We start from the raw sequence: 22,234 nt of genomic DNA on the forward strand, positions 1-22,234 counted from the left end.
TTTTTCACCAGTGTTATCATCTCAACCACCTGTACAGTAATACTGTAGTATATCATAGTAAATGTGTTTTATGTTGTACCAGCTGTAAAACACACATACAGTACAGTCTGCAGGCTCAAACTAACTCAACATTCTCCGACTGAACTTAAACACACCACAGTGTGTGTGTGTGTGTGTGTGTAAACCAGGCCAAACCAGTGGGCCGCTTTTAAACAAAGCTGCTTTCATTCTACAAACACACGTCACCTGCTGGAAAACTTGTTTGTTCCTGGACTGTGAATTTGAATAAAGTCTCTCACGACGGTTTAACTTCCTGCTTATCTAATGAAATGCAAATGAGCGAAGGTATGATGTGCCTCATGTAGCGTGACTGTTCAAGAGGAGGGAATTCAGTTAGCATCAGAGGGTTAGGGTTCATTAATTAATTATGAATATTAATATTAAATAATCAACTAAAGAAATATAATCCATCCTGAAAGCTTTTCCTCTGCTTGGTCTGAATACTTTATATATTTATGCTTGAATTACAAAGAGCTCTTGTGGTCCTGTGAAGTATGACTGTTGTCTGACCTTTCCTACACAACATATTATTTGTTCTGATATGATGCTTTGTTATAAATCAAATTGCCCCAAAATATATAAAAGAGGAAAAATAATAGTACAGAATAACTGAATAAATATGCTTTACATTAAAATGCAGGTGCAAACACCCACCAAACTGATTTTACGTACATTTTGCTGACTGTACTTCTGTACTACTTTGAATGCCAGTGTTTTACTTTGATTTGTACCTGTTTACAGAGATATTACTACTTTTACTTTAGGATCCTGTCACATCACCTGCACTCACTTTATCAGCAACATCTCGGTGCTCAGACCTTCATCAGTCTAATAAAGTGAGTGCAGGTGATGGAGTGTGTCAAGAGGTCACTGAGACTTCATGGAAAAACTGGAAGTCTCTCTGTGGTCCAGTCTTTATGCTAAGCTAAGTTATGCTAAGCTAACCGGCTGTTGGCTGTAGCTTCATCTACACCAGACTGACATGAGAGTGGTATCAGTCTGAACAGCTAACTCTTGGAGAGACAGCCAAATTGACTATTTCCCAAAATGTCGACCCTTTAGTTTAAATCAACAGCTGTTACTGAAAATGTCAGAGAGAAAACCAAATGTTCAGACGTCATTCTTCTCTCCGCCGATCGAACGAAATTCCCACATAAATTTCTCCCAAAATACACAAACATGGCCAGACTACGGTGACCTTTGACCTCCTCACTGATGGTGTTTATAATGTTGTTGATGTTGGAAGATAGTTTACTCTAAAGTTTGACCTCAGTGACCAACTTCTTCAATCCAGCGGCACAGAGAGGCACGCTGCTTTCGTCAGTACTAAATCCGTCGTCATGCATCTCCAAACCTTCTGCGGAATCAACGGTGGACGAATCAGCACACAATCTGCATGACTGGTTTTATTTCTCACCACAACAGAGCACCAAGAAACCACGAGACCTGGAAAACTCAAGGTGTAATAACCTGTACTGAGCACCATCTAAGGCCTGGAATTTTAAGAATGTAAACAAAGACTTTTCCGGGATCCTTTAACACCTCAACTGTTACTCCTCATGTCCCCCTGTTAGTCCGTTCTGTTTGAAAGGTCGTCACTCACTGTTCATCCTGTCACGGCTTCATCTCTCCAGCGGCGGCGTCTTCATTCATCTCCCCTCCACCTTTCTGCTTGTCTTTCGCTCCAACGCTGCCGTTCAGTATTCAAAGACCGTTTGTGGGTGTGTTCGACGCTTAGCAGGAATTCCATGAAGTAGGCGGACACACACACACACACACACATACACACACACACACACATTTCTATATACAGGCAGAACGGCTGCTCACTTTATGAACACTGACTGAAGCAGACAGACATGACTCACACACATTCTCCTCAACATGGAGGGTCCTAAAACCTCCTTCAGTGAACAAGCAGCAACATGATGATGTTACCCAAACATGTTTTTACATGATTTATGTTCCGTCTGCCAGAGTGGCTGCATAATAAAGTTACATAACACACACACACACACACACACACACACACACGTCAGCTGTCTTATACTCACAAACCTCCTGACAACACACAACACAAAGTTAACAGCCACCAGTCACCTGTCTCTGATTCTGAAGGCCACAGTCTTCTCGTCTGGCTGAGTATAGAAGCAGGAGAAGTCGATGTGGACTTGATCATGGCTGTTGCTGGTCTGCAGGGTCACAGGGATTCAGATGTCACTGTCTGAGAGAGACAGGGGATGATATGCAACAAAGGTCTCCATCCGGACTCAAACCGGGGACGTTGTGATGACATGCTTACATGGACGCTCCATGTGTAGACTGTTTGTGTGATTATAGCATCTTGGAGGTGATTCTGGTGTCAAAGGTTTTTGTGGAGAAATAAGACATTTCTGATGAAAAGTGGTGCAGTCGATTCATTCATGTCAGTGTCAGTTTGGGAGGGTGAGAGGTGGGGTGGGGGGGCATTACAGCGTTTCATTGCTGTCAGCCAGTGTGTTACTTGATACCACCACTAGGAGACGCCAGAGTAAGAAATGTTCAAATCCTACACACAACAGCTTTAACATGTAATTCAATACATGATCCTGAAAAACATCACACACACAACTATACAGCCTTTCATTGCTGGGTCAAATAATTAAATATACACACACACACACATATATATATATATATATATATATATTTGTATACTCACAAATAAACCTATGGCAAATATTTCCAAACACAGAAGTGCTTGTGTCCCGAAGTTAGGTATTACCAATCCAACCTGTAAACAGTCAACAGAAGAGATACAGACACTATCAGGAGGATTCCTCCAAAAGTGTTTGATGTGATATGACCTCAAATTCAAAATGTGTTCATCAACAGTTCATTTCATCGGAAACAGTTGACACCAACACCCGTCAAACTGATCTTGTCATGACACTGAACAACACTCACATTTAACCCACTGTACTTCACAGAGATAAACACCAAGCATTCCAGATCAGTCTTAATTGTTGGGACTTTCCCACGGTAAAATGATCCAAGACCAGGAGATGATTCAAATATACTGTATTCAGCACTCTCTGTATCGACTGCAGGCCCCACAATGCAGTCCTGTTTGGTTTGAGGGTCGAAAAAGCCGTTGAAACAAACTGCAAGTTTGTCACTCGTGAAGTTCACCTGTTAAAATCAGAGAGACACAACAAGTAAAACAACAACAACAACTTTTCTGCAAAACTTCATTTTTACTCACAGAGCTCTCACTCTGCTTCAGGATGCTACGTCAGGTGGTGTTCAGATACTCAGCGTCACTGCAGAGGACATTAATGAGACATGAAAAAATGAAAAGCTGGTACAACACGTCATAATGCTGATGTAATGTTTAAACCAATCAGCTCTTAGATCAGGGGATATCTAGTATTTGTCCAGCCAGTCATACAGAATGAATGCAGGGAAATTCAGTCTGATTATCAGGCTAGGATGAGTTGTTTGATGATGAATGATTACTTACAAATGACAGATGACTGGCAAAGTGAGCAAGATACAACAGTGACACAGCTGAAACAGTATGGCTTCACCTTTTCTGCATTAAAGTGAATGAAGAGCTACCTGACAAACAGGAGGCAGACAGCTTTCTTTATGATCTGCCATTAGTTTTAGAAAAGGCTCCAATTGCTATGTATGCAGATGACTCAACAATACATGCAGCTGCGTCATCAATAGGAGAGCTGGATAACATTTTACATAAGGAGTTAAAGTCAGTGGTGGAATGGGTAACAAGCAACAAGTTGGTGCTTAAAAACAACGACCGTTGTAATGGGATCAAGGTATCAGTTGAAAGCCGAACCAACACTGACATTAAATAAAAGTACAAGAGACGAAACCTCCGGGTGTAACCTTGGATCACCAAAGATATTATATGAAAGATTATTCTCTCAGTTTGCTCAACACAATTATCAAACACGACGTGCAACAGAAAGACGGTTCCTAAAGTAAAAACAAGTATGGAACAGAAAACAGAGCCGTGGTCACGTGGAATTCATTGCATACTGTTCAAGACAACACTAAAGACAGGTTCAAAATGTTGATACAACACTGACTCCAAGTATTACAGGAACCATAATTAAAGTTAGTAACATGCATTGGACTGTGATGAATGTGCAAAGATGGAGAGGGAGAGGAGGAAAGCTCAGTGCATCATGGGAAGTCCCCCAGCAGTCTAGGCCTATAGCAGCATAACTAGGGGCTGGAAACTATAAGCGTTATTAAAAAGCAAAGTTTTAAGCCTACTCTTAAAAGTAGAGAGTGTGTCTGCCTCCTGGACCCAAACTGGGAGCCGATTCCACAGGAGAGGAGCTTGATAGCTGAAGGCTCTGGCTCCTGTTCTGCTTTTGGAGACTCTAGGAACCACAAGCAGCCCTGCATTCTGGGAGCGCAGTGCTCTAGTGGGGTAATAGAGTACTATGAGCTCTTTAAGATATGATGGTGCCTGACCAGTAAGAGCTTTGTAAGTCAGGAGAAGGATTTTAAACTCTATTCTAGATTTTACAGGGAGCCAGTGCAGCGAAGCTAATACAGGAGAAATATGATCTCTTTTCCTGGTTCCTGTCAGTACACGTGCTGCAGCATTCTGGATCAGCTGGAGAGTCCTCAGGGACTTATTGGGACAGCCTGATAATAAGGAATTGCAATAATCCAGCCTAGACGTGACAAATGCATGGACTAGTTTTTCTGCATATGTTTGAGACAGGATCTTCCTGATTTTTGCAATGTTACGGAGGTGAAAGAAGGCAGTCCTTGAAGTTTGTTTTACGTGGGAGTTAAAGGACATGTCCTGATCAAAGACAACTCCAAGATTCCTCACGGTGGCGCTGGAGGCCAGGGCAATGCCATCTAGGGTAACAATATCCTTAGATACTGTGTTTCTGAGGTGTTCAGGGCCAAGAACAATAACTTCTGTCTTGTCCGAGTTCAACATCAGATGATTGCAGGTCATCCAGGTCTTTATGTCCTTAAGGCATGCTCGGAGCTTGGCTAACTGATGAGGTTCTTCTGGCTTGATCGATGGATATACAGTTGCAATAAGAAATATTCAACCCCCCAAAGATTTTAAGGATTTATCAATTAAAGTTTTTTCAAAGAGCAAGATTCTGCTTTGGATGACTTCTTTATGAGTTGAGTGATACATAAAATCAACATAGAAAATGCATGATGTAGTATTTGTGTGTAACAGTATATCTTGTTAAGATAGCCATGTCACAATTATTCAACCCCTATATAATATTGTTGTTTTTAAAGCTTTCTGACAGCTTTTATGGCCTAAAGTGGAGTTGAAACATAATTAAGCCTTTGGGAACTCTATAATGATCCTTCATTTGCTTCAGCTGTGACACATATATAAACCCCACCCATGAAGGTCATGAAGACAAAGGACCTTCCACAAAAGCTGAGAGAGAAGATTATTTCATCACACCTGAAGGGCTTTGGGTATAAGAAGATTTCCAAAAAATGTAACATTCCAAGAGACACCATTGGGAGCATTATAAGGAAGTTTAAAACTTATGGAACAGCTGCAAACCTGCCTGTCCGTGGAAGAAAGCCCAAAATTTCATCAAGGGCCCTTAGCAACTTATAACTAAGGATAACTAAGAAAAACCCCTGTGTGACTGCAAGACACCTACAGGATGACGTGATGAAGGCTGGTACATGAGATTCAGTGGCAACTATAAGACGTGCACTATAAACAAGGACTTCATGGCCGGACTCCAAGACGCACTCCACTCTTGACCACAAGGAACATCAAAAGTCGACTAAAATATGCCAGGAGGAATTTGGATAAGACTAGAGAGACAGAGACAGAGTTTTAGGAGACAGTTCTATGGACTGATGAAACCAAACTGGAACTGTTTGGACATATGGACCAGCGGTATGTCTGGCGTGCGAAAGGCCAGGCTTATGACCAGAAGAATACCATCCCCACGGTCAAGCATGGAGGTGGGTCATTGTTGATGTGGGGCTGTTTTTGAGGAATGTGATGCCTTCTGTTGACAAATTAAACCTTGGTGATCACTGGACTTTCCAGCAAGACAATGATCCCAAGCACACCTCCAAGTCAACCAAAGCTTGGTTGAGAAAAAGATCCTGGAACGTCCTGGAGGGGCCTTCTCAGTCACCAGATTTAAATCCGATTGAAAATCTTTGGTGGGATTTGAAGAAGGCAGTTGCAGCACAGAAGCCATCAAACATCACTGAGCTAGAGGCTTTTGCATGTGAAGAATGGGCAAAGATTCCCATCGAGAGGCGTAAGAAGCTTGTCAGCACTTACCGGAAACGTTTGTTAGAGGTTATTAAAGCTAAATGATGTTCCACAAAGTACTGAAGCTGGGGGGTGAATAATACTGCACATGCACATGTGTTAAAAGAATTACATTTTTCATTTGAACTTCAAAGTTAAGTCAACTTCTGTTGTCAAAATAACTCAAATATGTATCAATAAATATTTTTTTATTTTTTTTGTAATTTATTGTCATTATCTTTCATCCACATCACTATAATGTGTTTTGAGGTGAGGGGGTTGAATATTTCTGATTGCAACTGTAGCTGGGTATCATTCGCATAGCAATGAAAATGTATGGAGTGTTTTCTAATGATATCTCCTAAAGGAAGCATATATAAGGTGAATAGTATTGGTCCAAGCACAGAACCTTGTGGAACTCCATGACTGACTTTGGCGTACATGGAGGATTCATCGTTAACATGTACAAACTGGTCAATGGTGTCGATTGCAGCACTAAGGTCTAACAAAACAAGTATAGAGACAAGTCCTCTGTCTGATGCAGGTCATCTGTAACTTTCACCAGTGCTGTCTCTGTGCTATGATGAGCTCTGAAACCTGACTGAAAGTCCTCAAGCAACTTATTGTCAAGTAGAAAGTCACACAGCTGGTTGGCGACTGCTTTCTCAAGAATCTTGGAGAGAAAGGGAAGGTTAGATATAGGTCTATAGTTGGCTTAAACCTCTGGATCAAGAGTGGGCTTTTTAAGAAGAGGTTTAATTACAGCTACTTTAAAGGACTGTGGTACGTAGCCTGTTAATAAAGACAGATTGATCATGTCTAGTAAAGAAGTGCTGACTAAAGGTAAAACCTCTTTGAGCAGCCAGGTTGGGATGGGGTCTAAGAGACAAGTTGATGGCTTAGATGAAGAGATAGTTTTAGTAATTTGGTGAAGGTCAATGGGAGAAAAGCAATCTAAATATACATCAGGTTTTACAGCTATTTCTGAGATACCTGTGTTTGAAGGTAAGATACCACCTGAAGACAGGAGGTGATCAATTCTGTCTCTAATAGTTAGAATTTTATCATTAAAGAAGCTCATGAAGTCATTACTGCTGAGGCTTATAGGAATACATGGCTCCATAGAGCTGTGACTCTCTGTCAGCCTGGCTACAGTGCTGAAGAGAAACCTGGGGTTGTTCTTGTTCTCTTCTATTAATGTTGAGTAATAGGCTGCTCTGGCTTTACAGAGGGCCTTCCTATAAGTTCTAAGACTATCTGGCCAAATTAAACGTGATTCCTCCAGTTTGGTGGAGCGCCATTTCCTTTCAAGTTTCTGCTCTGTTTGCTTTAACTTGCGGGTTTGGGTGTTATACCATGGAGCTGACTTTCTTTGTTTTATTATCTTCTTTTTAAGAGGGGCAATAGAGTCAAGTGTCAATCGCATTGAGCCTGCAGCACTGTCAACAAGACCGTCCATTTGAGAGGGACGAAGGTTAGCATAGGAGTCCTCAGTTGTATTGAGACGTGGCATTGAATTTAATGCCGATGGAATCACTTCCTTAAATTTAGCTACAGCACTATCAGATAGATATCTGGTGTAGACTTTTTTGCCTAATGGCGTGTAGTCCAGTAATAGGAATTCAAAAGTTATTAAATAATGGTCCGATAACAAAGGATTCTGTGGAAAGACAGTTAGATGTTCAGTTTCAAGTCCATATGTCAGAACCAGGTCGAGGGTGTGATTAAAACAGTGAGTGGGTTTCTGTACCCTCTGACAGAAGCCGATCGAATCCAATAAAGAGATAAATGCAGTACCAAGGCTATCCTTATCAACATCCACATGAATATTAAAATCCCCTACGATAATGACTTTGTCTGTTTTAAGGACTAAACCTGATAAAAACTCTGAGAGTTCAGATAAGAATTCAGAGTATGGACCTGGAGCGCGATAGACTATAACGAATAAGACTGGCTTCAGTGTTTTCCAGGTTGGGAGTGAGAGACTCAGAACGAGGCTTTCAAATGAGTTATAATCCAGTTTAGGTCTAGAGTTCATCAACAGGCTTGAGTCAAAGATGGCTGCAACTCCACCTCCTCGGCCGGTGCCTCGAGGGATGTGAGTATTAGTATGACTGGGCAGAGTGGATTCATTCAGGCTGACATACTCTTCATGACACAGCCAGGTTTCTGTCAGACACAGGAGATCAATATGATTCTCTGATATTAGCTCGTTTACTAATACAGCTTTAGATGACAGAGATCTGATATTTAACAGTCCGCACTTAATTTTCCTATTGTTTTGGCCTATAGCAGTAGTGGTCTTAATTTTTATTAAGTTTTTATTAATGACTCCTCTCCTGTTTAACTTTGGTTGAATTAATTTAAGTGGTCGGGGGGCAGACACAGTCATTATGAGGTTTTGGGTGGGTAACTGCTCTAATGGAAGCGCAGAGAAGCGTGTAGGACTGCGACTCTGCCTCCTGGTCTGGACTCTGGGTTGTCACGGTTTTGGTTCACTAATAAAGTCGGTCAGATTTCTAGATATGAGAGCCGCTCCATCCAAAGTGGGCTGAATGCCGTCTCTCCTCATCAGACCAGGTCTCCTCCAGAAAGTCCGCCAATTATCTACGAAGCCCACATGGTTTGCTGGACACCACCTCGACAGCCAGCGGTTGAATGATGACATGCGGCTAAACATGTCATCACTGGTCAAATTGGGGCCCAGAGAAAACTACGGAGTCCGACATAGTTTTTGCAAACGTACACACCGACTCCACGTTAATTTCTGTGACCTCCGATTGGCGTAACCGGGAGTCATTACCGCCGACATGAATAACAATCTTACTGTATTTACGCTGATCCTGAGCCAGCAGGTTTAAATTTGATTCAGTGTCGCCCGCTCTGGCCCCAGGAATGCATTTCACTATGGCCCTCACGTTTCTGACTATGGAGCTGCTAATTACCAGAATCTGCTTCTCAGTGGGGGTGTCGCTGAGCGGAGAGAACCTGTTAGAAACATGAAGTGGTTGGTGGTGAACCGTGGGCTTCTGCTGAGGGCTATGCTTCCTCCGGACAGTCACCCAGCCTCCCTGGCTTCACGGCTAGCAGGAGCTACACTGAGTCGGTCTCGCCTTCAGCACGCTAAATAAACTACATTCATTACATTTACCATTATCGCTAAAGGAGGCGGGGGAATAACTAAACATCTGACACACCGAGCAGGACAGAGCAGGAGAGTGAGAAGGAGAGAGAGAAGCCATCGCTAGCTGCTAAGCTAAGCTAAGCTAACAGACAGAATAGTGTGTAAACAACTGTGAGATTAACAAAAAAGTCTCTAAAAGAAGGAGATAACTATCAGTGTTCAGCAGAACTAATGTAGATTTAAGTGGTTAGCGGCTGATTAGCAGCTGTAATGAAATATATAACAAACAAATTTAACTTGTTTGAGCTTAGAGCAGCCAAACACACGTTACCAGTGACACAGAAACCGGAAGTGAAGCAATACGCTTGCTGAACTGGGATTTAAAGGCCCGGTCTGCGTAGCCTCACTGTGCCAACACTCTGAACAAGACTGGATCCTGCCGTCACTCTCAAAGTGACTGACAGCTTTTCTACTACAAGCTGCAACTCAGGACAACTACGACTCAGTGTTTTAATTATCTGAAAACCTTATCGACATTATTGTTTAAATAAATGAATAAAACTCTTACAGACTGACTGTTTGAGTCAATGTCAACTGTGGCCTTCATGACACCAGATATGAGCTATGCTGTTTCATCTTCATTATGTTACTATTGTTATCAACCAAAAAAATAAATATCAATGTTTAGTTTATTTTATTTCTTCCTCATTTATTCTTAATAATTAAGCCGCTTCTTGATAACATTTTTGTTAACATTTAGATTTAACATTGACATTATATTCAATATATTTTTTACAAAAGAAATATGACAAAGTTCACAAATATTGCTGTAAATCTGGTAAAAAGTGACTTTAAAATATTCACACCACTTTTTAAAATGTTGTTTGGAGGTAAATGTGGCGAAATGTTGCTGTTAATTCAGCGTTCACCGCGTACATCCCCTCGCGGAGAATATCAGGTGAGGTGCACATGAAGTTTTATGTTTTAGAATTTCTCGAGCAGTTACATTCCACTATAGGTATCCGCTGGGTTTCATCCAACAGTGTGACAAAATGCCTTAGTATAGATGAACATGCTCTGCCAGGAACACTGTGTACGTTGTTGATGAGTTACCCGTCACACGCTCTCCTTACAGGTCTGCGGCAGGAGTCAGATCTTGTTTGTTCCAGTCAGTGCAGCATCCGACCGTCCTCAGAGATCTACTGGGTTGATGCTGTATTATATTAGAAATAAAGTTTAAGTACAGTTTAACATAACATGATTTCAGGTCAGCAAAGTTTCAGTTCGCCACTGAGATCCATCAACCTCCCGACAAAACAGATCACATTTAGCTGAGAGCTGCGTGAACGGCCAGGAAACAAACCTCCCCCTTCACTTTCACTGTCACTCATTTATTTCTATTTCTAAAGTTTATTTCTAACATGTATTGTTTTTGGAACTCCGTTTTCCACGAACATTAGAAATAGTAACTGAAGGGTAATTTCACTCAAATTACAAACTAACATATGTTCTCAGTACCTTCTAGTGGCATCTATCGATACAGATGGTTCTGGTTTTATTTGTCCATCTTTTCAGATCTCTGTCTTTGACAATTCTGCACCAAACAATGGACATGAATAGAATTGAGCATGTGGTGTTGAAATATGACATCTGAGAACGTTAACAGCAATCAATCAACACGGCTGCTCGCTAGTGTCCTCCTCCATTTTGATTGATCAGCTTAGTTTAGTGATCAAGATCAATAGGGTTGCAGTGGGTCAGCTTCCTCTGCTGCACCACGAGGCAAACTACTTCAAACACTCTGCTGCGCTCAGAGACTGTGTTCAAACAGGTCGTGGGATATTTATTTTGATTTTTTTCAATAAAACATTCAATAAAAGTCAATAAAAGTTAGAATTTCGACTGGAAAGTGACCTGTCGCATGTTAGCCCGCACTCCAGTATTTGTGCTTCTGTTTCATACATTGCTGCATCGGCTCTCGGTTCTTCAAACGATCTTCAAAATTCCTGTATCTTTCCATGATCAACGCACTCTGCCCTGACTGCAGGAGCCAACTTTGAACCTTTCAAACCAGTTCTAGTTGAGTTACATTCCACAGTAAATATCTGCTGGGTACGTGACTTTGAGGACGTCAACTGTAATGTATGACATTTTTAATTTAAGCGACAATAGCTACTCATGCATCCCCACACTCAGGAACACGGTGTCACTTCTTTATGAGCTAGCTGTCAAATTTGATGAGGTTGTTGTCAACGTCTCACACCATCTGATGTATTCAGTCACGACTGGGAGAAAGAAAACACTGGTGTCAGATCAGTATCAGCAGACAAGCTGAGTTGAGGAACCAGATTCTGTATCATCCCTAAGAATTGTTTCCAGCACCTATCCCACTGAGGTGATGGTGGATGTGCAGACCACCGTCATCAGTGCCCATGGATTAGTTTGTCTGAATCTATTTATGGACATGAATTCTCTAATTCTTGCTACATTGTGGAGGTGGAAATAATCTGACACTCATTGTGTTGACGTTCCATTGAGATACTTATCTAAAGCCCCCGTGTGACGGAGTTGAAAATGTCTGACACTGGTGACTCTTAGAGGCATCAATAAAAGAGTCAGGGCCCCCGCAGGTCGGACCTGGGGATTTGATATGAATGGACTGAAAGCAAGACATAGACTGCACCAAGTTTACTATATATACTATAAATACATGCAAACCGTACATAAAGTGCCCTTTAAAGAGAGAGAAATGGTCTAACATCACATGTGCATTCATGAAGGTGTCATTAATACATTAAAATGCCAACTGACAGTTACTGTTTACTATGTATGGAACTCGTCCTGTGATGTCCATGACTACATTGTCATTTCTTTCATATTTCTTTTGTCGTCATCTTCTTTGCTGTATTTCATCTTTACTGGTTTCCTCCTGGGCTGTGTAAAAAAGTGCAGAAGAAGATTAAAGACGCTTCACAACAGGTCACGCCATTGTTGACTCCACCCCCAGTCCACCTCTTCATCCTTCCTGGGTGTGAACAGCTGAGGATGCACATAAAAAGAGAGAGAGAGAGAGAGCGGGCAGCATCCTCCACACAGAGACCAACAGACGAATCCTGAGCAGCAACCTTCATCTTCCTCATCCTCCATCAGACCTCCAGAGGGTAAGACAACCTGCACGTCTACACCTACGTCTCTATGCAAATGTGACAAATGGTACTGACACAAAAACAAAGACACTTGAAATTGAAGCTGCGAGTGTGTTTTGTCCCACACTGATGGCTCGCTGTGTTGCTCAGCCAGCAGTTGTTGCAGAAACTCGGTGCAGACAACAGTATTAGAGCTGTAACTGACCATTATCTCCATGATCGATTCATCTGACGTTTGGTTTTCCGTTCATCAGTTAATCATTTGATCTATAAAATGTCAGAAAACACTGAAAAGTTGACCAACACAATTTCCTAAAGTTCTTCAGTTTGTTTCTTTTGTGTGACCAACAGTCTGAAACCATGAGATGTTCAGTTTACTGTCACATCAGACAAAGAAAGCAACAAGTCCTCTCACAATTTTGAATCTGGAACCAAAGAATGTTTGAAATGTTTGCTTTCAAGATAACTTATATAATTAATAGATTGTCAAAATAATGCAGATTAACATTGTCGATCAACTAATCGACTAATTGTGTCCGTTTTAGTCAAAGTAGCAGCTAACAATTATTATCAGTCGCAACTGCTGCCTTCTGGTTTGAGGAAACCAAAGAAATTTAATTTACAAAAACACAAACAAAGAAAAGCGGATTATTCTCACATTTAATAAGCTGGACCCAGAAAATGTTTGAAAATGAACTGGTTATCAAAATTGTTATGTATTAATGTTGTGTTGATCGGCTTAATCAATTAATCGTCTGATTGTGTCAGACTTCAAACTGTTATTTTAATATTCAAACATAGTTTCAGTTGTTGGTAAAAGATTATCTGAAGACTTAAATAACCTTTATTGTAAACTAAATATTTTCGCTGGTCAGTTATAGACGACACCTTGGACTCTGGGAAACTGTGATGTGAGTTTATTAATGGTATCAAAATGAAAAATAATTGGCAGATTAATGGATCATGAAAAAAGAATTGCTAGTTGCAGCCTAGATGATGGCATCAGATGTGACGTCATTGTCTATGGAGCTAACTTCCTGCCAAAACTTAACAAACAAACAAAACATGTTGACATCAACAGCCACTGCCAGCCTCTGTAAATCAATAAAGAGCGTCCCAAAAGGTGGTGAAGGGTCTTTGCTCCTGGGGGCAGTATGTGGTCAGGTAAATAGGTTAGAAAGACGGAAGCAGAGTCAACTCGAAAGTCGTTTTAATCAACCTTTTTTCACCACACAAACAGGCTACATTTTGCTCTCTACTCCATCAGGATAATCACCTTTGGTTTCTCAGGGTGCAATCACTTAGACTTTGTGGACACTCTTCAGCGTTTAGGTTGACTCACAGCGCCACCTGCTGTTGTGGAGAGCCAATGACTCGAGATATTTGTGAGGAAATCTTCCGCACAATCACGGAGCAACGACTGTGCCAAAAGTCACAAGATATTTTTTTGTACTTGTAAGACATGCCATATTTGTTTCTGAAGCATGATGTTTGAGAAATATGTTGTATTTTTGTTTGATAGGTACGATTTGTATTTGCAAAAGAAATGTGTTTGTTTGTTAATGGTTTTTGTATTTGCAATCCACACTACGTTTGTTAGTGAATCGTAGGGCACTTGTACAATCTGTTTTGTTTGTTTGATACGTTTTGGCAGGAACTTAGCATCATAATTGTCCAGTTGCTACTAGTTGAGCTACTGTTGTAAATAATGTTTCTCAGAGCAAGTGAATACTGCAGCATACATACAGGGCCACAAAAACCTGGAAAAGTCATGGAAATCCAAAATGTGTATGATTTGCCAGGAAAAGAGTTGATCTTTGAATGTGGCTGTGACTTTCTGTCCAATCAAAGATGTCCAACTGTGTGTCTTCCAGCTCTCTGTCAGCTGATTGGCCTCCTCCAACATGCTCCGCCCCCTGCTCTACCTGTGCGCTCTCATCGGGCTGGCAGGTAAGCGCACACACACGGCAGCCATTTTGAATCTCTTCCCACAAGACTTGTTGAGGGACAGCTGACATGATTTTGAAAGCATTGCTGGATATGAAGAAATTTGAAACGAATTGCTTGAAGAATCTGAAAGCTGAAATGTAAAATTGGCAGAATTGGAAGCTGAACTGGGTTAGCCAAAGAAGCTGAAAGCTGAAACACATTGCTAGAAAAGCTGGAAGCTCCGAGGTAATACTGTAAAAGCTGGAAGTTGACATGAATTGCCCAAAAAAACTGAAGAAATGCATTGTATTGATATATTGATATTGATATTGATCTCATCCCCACAATTTTCACTCTTCATACTTCATACTTCATTTGACATCAGAACATAGACAAACTTGTCCTGGTTCAGATCATGTAACTATTTAAGATGTAGGACACAGTTTCTGAATTGTTGAGCTTTGAGGCATTATTAACTATTAGTGACTATCATGATATTTTGGCTCCGAAACTTATAAACTGTGATATCTCAGTCATTTTAAACTTTATCCACACGAATTACACATGATCAGAAGTACCTTCAGTACAGCCTTTACTACTACTACTACAGCCTTTACTACTACTACTACAACCTTTTACTACTACTACAGCCTGTGCTACAAAAACTACAGCCTTTGCTACTACTACTACAGTCTTTACTACTACTACTACTACAGCCTTTGCTACTACTACTACAACCTTTTACTACTACTACAGCCTGTGCTACAAAAACTACAGCCTTTGCTACTACTACTACAGTCTTTACTACTACTACAGCCTTTGCTACTACTACTACAGTCTTTACTACTACTACTACTACAGCCTTTGCTACTACTACTGCAGCCTTTACTACTACTACTACTACAGTCATTATTACCAGTACAGCCTTTACTACTACAACTCCTGCTACTACTATTGTCATTTCTACTACGAGTACAAATTTTATCTTATCTTATACATACACATTAAAATCAGGTAACAGGAGCTAACACTGGGCACTCTGGTGGAACCTGGGTTTTCAAAATAAAAGGCCCCAGTTGGTAACAGGAGCTTAATGGTTGGCCGCAGAGAAGGCTGGATTTTCTAAATAAAACCCCCAAATGCTAACAGGAATTTACCAGTGGCCACAGAGAAGAATTTTCAAATAATTCATTTCAGATTTCTGCATTTTCAACAGTATTTTGCAAATTAATTTCAGCTGTCAGCATTCACACACATTTTTTGTAGGAAATAATATTTATCCAATTGAAAATCCTGAATCAGCATTCACACTGTTGTCCAGCCAGCTAACAGACTCTAGTTCAGACCTCTCGTGTGTCTCCGTTGTCTTCAGGTGCTCAACAGACAATTACTGGTTCTTCAGAGTTGAACATCAGCTCGTGTCCCATCACGTTCTATGGACAGAAGTACGAACAAGTCTATGTGAGTAGGATGAAGCCTGATGCTGGAGAACATGTCATTATTGATGTTTGGTGTCCAGCTGTGGCAGAGATGATGTGTGCAGACTGAGGGAGCGTCGCCAATGGATGAATAGGCTCGTTGGAGACGAGCCCGGCCTGTGCAGGATGGATCAGCGGCGGTCGCAACTCAATGCAGCCGCTTAGATTTCTGACGTCTTGCAAATGTAAACGAGAACCTCAAGAGATGGAGGCGGCTGCAGTTTGTGGAGCCAGGACTTCAGACTGCAAAACTTCAGGGCATGATGGGAAACGTCTGCTTCTCCCCTGATCTAAGAGCTGATTGGTTTAAACATTACATCAGCATTATGACGTGTTGTACCAGCTTTTCATTTTCCCTTTAATTGGAGAGATTCTGATTTTATTAGTCAGATTTTTCATGATGAAAGTTTATGGCTTCACAGAATCAATGTGTTATCAGTCAGAGAAGCTGCATACAACCAGCTTATAGTACAGATAGTTCTCATACACCGCGTACACACTATAACTCCAGTCTACAATGTGAATATGAGCTCTTTAATTCTTCATGAAGCGACACAACTCCTGCTAACAAGTGGGATGTGAGGATTCTTAAAACGACGTGATGTGAAGCCCTGACAGTCTAAATATCTGACCGATCAATCATGAAAACTGTTGTCCTGTTTTCCTGCCGTCCTCTCGCCGTGTCTTTAACTAGTGATTCATGTTCTGAATGTCTTTAGTTTGAGAGGGACCAGGACCAGTAATCTGTCTGCCGTCTCTTTAGCACAGAGTCTCATTAATGTCCTCTGCAGTGACGCTGAGTATCTGAACACCACCTGACGTAGCATCCTGAAGCAGAGTGAGAGCTCTGTGAGTAAAAATGAAGTTTTGCAGAAAAGTTGTTGTTGTTGTTTTACTTGTTGTGTCTCTCTGATTTTAACAGGTGAACTTCACGAGTGACAAACTTGCAGTTTGTTTCAACGGCTTTTTCGACCCTCAAACCAAACAGGACTGCATTGTGGGGCCTGCAGTCGATACAGAGAGTGCTGAATACAGTATATTTGAATCATCTCCTGGTCTTGGATCATTTTACCGTGGGAAAGTCCCAACAATTAAGACTGATCTGGAATGCTTGGTGTCTATCTCTGTGAAGTACAATGGGTTAAATGTGAGTGTTGTTCAGTGTCATGACAAGATCAGTTTGACGGGTGTTGGTGTCAACTGTTTCCGATGAAATGAACTGTTGATGAACACATTTTGAATTTGAGGTCATATCACATCAAACACTTTTGGAGGAATCCTCCTGATAGTGTCTGTATCTCTTCTGTTGACTGTTTACAGGTTGCATTGGTAATACCTAACTTCGGGACACAAGCACTTCTGTATTTGGAAATATTTGCCATAGGTTTATTTGTGAGTATACAAATATATATATATATATATATATATGTGTGTGTGTGTGTGTGTATATTTAATTATTTGACCCAGCAATGAAAGGCTGTATAGTTGTGTGTGTGATGTTTTTCAGGATCATGTATTGAATTACACGTTAAAGCTGTTGTGTGTAGGATTTGAACATTTCTTACTCTGGCGACTCCTAGTGGTGGTATCAAGTAACACACTGGCTGACAGCAATGAAACGCTGTAACGCTCTGTGATATCAACATTGTTGTGTTTGTTGCTGTGTAGGAGTTTGAAACTCTGGTCAATGGTACCACAGTCAACGTATTCAATGTTACGAGTCCTACCAGACTTGTAACACAGCGATACTACGACATCAGCGGATGCAGACACTCAGGTTGGCAAATCCACTGGCTCCACAAATCTACTTTGGGTCCTTAAAATAGTTATATTATATTGCTGTTTTTTTGTTTTTGCTTACAGTTTGTTAACTACGAAGTGAACTATGACTTTTCAACCTGATGTAAACCTTCTTTTACTTCTCAGGTGTTCTGTATAAACCTGTTGCAGTAGTGAGCTCTGACCCAGAAACCTGCGTCAGTCTGATCTGTGATGCGACTGCAGTCCTCAGTACCGTTGGCTGTGGCCCCATGGAGCGTTGTCAAGGCAACAACATGTAAATATGTGTGCTCTGATGATATAGGGACTTGATGAGTCTTTTTTAAAACTGTATTTATTCAGGGAAGTTTCACTGAGAGCAACGCTCTCTTGCAGGGTCGCCAGTAGAAAGCTTTTAATGTGAAGCAGCAGCAGGAAATGTTAGGTTTGCATCAGCAGTGACTCAACACAGCTCAATGCAGCTCTGATAGGAGCAAAGAGAGCGAGGCTGATAAACTCCAAACCACAGAGATCCAGTTACTGAGAGCTGAACACAATCAGTGTCTTCTCTCTGGTCTCCTGCGAAGACACACAGTTTCAGTTCAGTGCCAGACAAGAGACCGTCTCAGGTCGGCCCTGGTACCCAGCAGGACCACTACAGCGTGAGTCAGAGCAGTTATCTTCCACTGCGAGGCCTGCTGATCATGTTGGTTGTTGTTGCTTCTCTCTGCCTCCATCAGCTGCATTCTGGACCCCATCTGCACTGTGACCGGCCACGCTGTCATCGACTTTCACGGCCAAGTGAACTCTGTCCAGGATCGGTGTGCGTACACTCTGATGTCGACTTCTCTAGTCCCAGACCTCCACGTGCTGGCCAACTTCCGGGAACGCCGTCGTAAAGATGTGAGCTTTCTGGACAGTGTGACACTGCGACTGAACAAGCCGGATGTCCACATTCACCTGGAACATAGCGGGAGAGTTCGGGTAAGCTCCCTACAGCCACAGTCATGTGTCAGTGTGGACTTTGAACCAAAATCCTCCTCACGTCCTCTGGTGTGTCAGCTCTCCTCTTTCTTCTCACTGACATTAGAAGCAGTCAGCGGTTGTTGCTGTGAAAACAGCCTGATTGTGATGTTTGAATCAGTGTTTCCTCCACTTTCACTCTCTGCTGCGATGCAGCTGGACAACACAACGCTGACGCTCAGCAGCTCGGCTCAGATGTTTCACGGTGTGGAGCTCTCTAAGGACCAAGCTGGAGTCACCGCCAAGGTGGTGACCTCTAACTACACCACTACTGTCTTCTTTGATGGCAACACCGCACAGATCCACCTCAGAGGTACAGAAACTAAAATGCTACCACTCATAACACGAGATAAAAGGAGCAATTGTGGCGCACATCAGGAACGTAAACTGTGCTGTCCTTTAGTGAGCTGCCCACTGACTCATACTCTGTCCTGAACCTGTCCAGGACCTGCTGTAGAAGACCCATCTCTGCATGGCTTGTGTGGAAACTCCAGCAGTTCTCTAAGTGAATTGAAGCTCTCTGAGTACAGTGCCAGCGGGTAAGACCTCAATCACAACCTCAATGTTCCACTAAAGCATCCTGGTAGAAAGCAGTTGAGTCTTTGTGTTTATATGAACAAGTCCGAGCAGGGGGCAGTCCTGACCTTGTGTTGTGTGTCGCCCCCTAGCTGTGAGATGCAGTACAATGGCAGCGCTGACGGCGCGATCGACTGCAACATGATGACTGAACGGTGAGCAGATGAATCAACAGGAAACACCTCTGTGTTATTCTTTCATCTCTGTGGAAAATGACATCACATGTTTAATGTCAAGACAGCACTGACTGGACTTCGTCCTTCTGTCTCCCATTCTGTGTCTTTACATGTGCGGAACAGCTGTAATCTCCTGCAGGAGGCGCCCTTCACCGCCTGTCACAACAGCACCGACCCACAGCCCTTCATGACCGCCTGCACCGACACTTTGTGCGAGTATCCTGCGGTGGACGGTCTCTACTGTCAGTTCCTGGAGGCCTACACCAGAGCCTGCAGCCTGCACAGCAACGACACACTGGAGGGCTGGAGGTCAAAGGCCGGCTGCTGTAAGACTTTATCGGCACGACTTGTAGATCATAAAACATTGAGGATTTATTTAATGTTCTTGCAGTCCTCGTGTGTTTGTGGCAGAATTCGTAGATCATCTGCATTAAAAAGGGTCAGCGTCTTTACTGAACAGAGTTTGAGACTGACGTCAACCCCACCTTCTTTAAAGAAGTCTGTCTTGTTCAGTGCAACTTTCTAAGATCACAGAGTCTTTTGATGATTATTGTTAATCATGTCTCTGTCCCTGTCTCTCAGCCCCCCCTCAGGCCTTCTGTCAGGACAAGATCTGCAGTGATCACGAGTTCTGCGGTGAGACGGTCAGCGGTGAAAAAGGCTGCCTCTGTCGGGCCATTTTTGCCTCCCCGTACAGATCGACAGACACTTACGGTACGTCAGCTGTGACACATGGAGGTCACATGACTGACCTGTTCAGAGTCCTGACCCTCCAGCTGACAGAGCGGCTGATAACTAACCTTCAGCGCTCAGTTTGACTGCATGTTTGTGTCTCTGTTACATGTATTTGTTTCCCTCCTCTTTGCTGCTGGACGTTCAGGTGATCCCAAAGTCTGCGGGCAGAACTCTGCTTCAGTTACTCTGGTCGGGTGTCTGCTGGAGGAAAAAGGCTTCGACTACTCGACTTTGCACCTCAACGACCAGACCTGCACGGGTCAGATAGACGAGCTGACCCACATGGTGACCTTCAGCTTCAACAGCAGCAACACCTGTGGGACGGTGGTCACGGTGGGTTCTGTCCTCCACGTCTTTACTCTCAACAAGCAGCCAAATCTCTTCCAGCACCCTGCTGAGCTTCTGCTCTCCTCTGGTCTGGGATCTTCCCGTGGGGTGGGCTTCAGCTCTGACCTCCTTGGTTTCTAGTAACGCTGGTCACCTGTGAAGCTTATTCCAGCCAGTCAATGGCTAAAAACATCACATTTTAAGGCTGAAATGTAAATAGTCGTATTAAACTTGCGCAGTGACATCTGAATCCCTGTGACCCTGCAGACCAGCAACAGCCAACTAATCTACAAGAACGCCATCATGACCCAGAACACCTCCTCTGACATCATCGCTCGCCATGATCAAGTCCACATCGACTTCTCCTGCTTCTATACTCAGCCAGACGAGAAGACTGTGGCCTTCAGAATCAGAGACAGGTGACTGGTGGCTGTTAACTTTGTGTTGTGTGTTGTCAGGAGGTTTGTGAGTATAAGACAGCTGACGTGTGTGTGTGTGTGTGTGTGTGCGTGCGCTCTGCAGCTCTGTGGTCCAGCACCTCACATCTGGAGCTTGGAATTACACTTTGAGCATGAAGGCCTACACCGACGCCGGCCGCACACAGGCTGTGGAGTCGAGCGCCGAAGTCCAGCTGAACCAGAAGATCTGGGTGGAGCTGGAGGCTGACGGGCTGGACGGAGGCTTGGTCGCCGTGGTGACCGACTCCTGCTGGGCAACCAACCAGGCATCGCCCAATGGGAGTCTGAGATACTACCTGATCATGAACGGGTGAGACACACACGGAGGTGGATGACTCAGAAGCGGGGATTGGTTAATAAACGTGCTTTTTGATTCCGGAAAACAAAGTGTGCTCTGATGTGATGCGTGTTCTCCTGTTTGTGAGCAGCTGTGCGAACGCCGCCGACCAGACGGTGAAGGTGGAGGGAAACGGACGGGGAACGTCCAACCACTTCTCCTTCAACATGTTCCAGTTCTCTGAGGACTCTGGTGACGTCTACCTGCACTGCAAACTCAACCTGTGTGTCGAACAGAAGGAGGGCTGCGCCCCGGTACGCCTCGCTCCCAAACACACCACACACACACTCATGAAACCAGCTGCTCGTCACCGTAGAACAGTTAGAACAGGGCGTCTGCTGGCCGAGAGCTTAACGCACATCCCATATTCTGTGGTCGCAATGTCCAAAAGGTGAAATGTTTGTTATCAGCAGCATCGGTCCAGAACGAATGGATCAGTGCTGGTCCTCTGAAGCCTGGACTTCATCTCTCTCTGTCTTTAACTTCCAGGTTTGTAACGGAGCTGGTCGGAGACGCAGATCTGCCAGGGTGAAATATGAAGATGAAGACCCAGCCTTCATCTCCATGGCCTGGACTCGTTAGGTAAGACACAGCACCAACCTGCGGGTCTGAAAAGTGAAGCCTTAAACCTGCATTCTCTCTAATGGCCAGCAGGGGGCGACTCCACTGGTTACTAAAAGAAGTCCGACTGTATAGAAGTCTATGAGAAAATGACCCTCCTCACCTGATTTATGACGTCAGTGAACATTTTCCTCATGAGTTTATGGTTTCAAGTCTTCTTCAACACAGCGTGATGTTCGCTTAGTAAATGATGGTCCCAT

General features: G+C 42.9%; 2 protein-coding genes across 2 annotated transcripts in view; one reads left to right on the top strand and one right to left on the bottom strand.

Annotated features, from left to right (window-relative positions):
* The window catches only part of LOC139305566 (cysteinyl leukotriene receptor 2-like), an 8,405-nt gene extending 6,645 nt beyond the window's left edge, over positions 1-1,760 (bottom strand). Inside the window, exon 1 of the mRNA XM_070929447.1 lies at positions 1,664-1,760. Coding sequence (XP_070785548.1) covers positions 1,664-1,670 — 7 coding nt within the window. The 5' untranslated portion in view covers positions 1,671-1,760. The remainder of the gene's footprint in view (positions 1-1,663) is intronic.
* A 12,760-nt stretch (positions 1,761-14,520) lies between these two features.
* On the top strand, positions 14,521-21,995 carry LOC139306211 (alpha-tectorin-like). Its single transcript, XM_070930164.1, has 16 exons — positions 14,521-14,566; positions 15,918-16,006; positions 16,946-17,020; positions 17,692-17,800; positions 17,950-18,079; positions 18,522-18,765; positions 18,961-19,117; positions 19,250-19,343; positions 19,473-19,535; positions 19,680-19,882; positions 20,139-20,270; positions 20,437-20,624; positions 20,886-21,037; positions 21,141-21,386; positions 21,505-21,667; positions 21,903-21,995. Exons 1-16 carry the CDS (start codon positions 14,521-14,523, stop codon positions 21,993-21,995), a joined length of 2,184 nt encoding a protein of 727 aa, XP_070786265.1.
* The last annotated feature ends 239 nt before the right edge of the window (positions 21,996-22,234 follow it).

The sequence above is a fragment of the Enoplosus armatus genome, chromosome 23 (assembly GCF_043641665.1).
Source record: "Enoplosus armatus isolate fEnoArm2 chromosome 23, fEnoArm2.hap1, whole genome shotgun sequence".
Taxonomy (NCBI): domain Eukaryota; kingdom Metazoa; phylum Chordata; class Actinopteri; order Centrarchiformes; family Enoplosidae; genus Enoplosus; species Enoplosus armatus.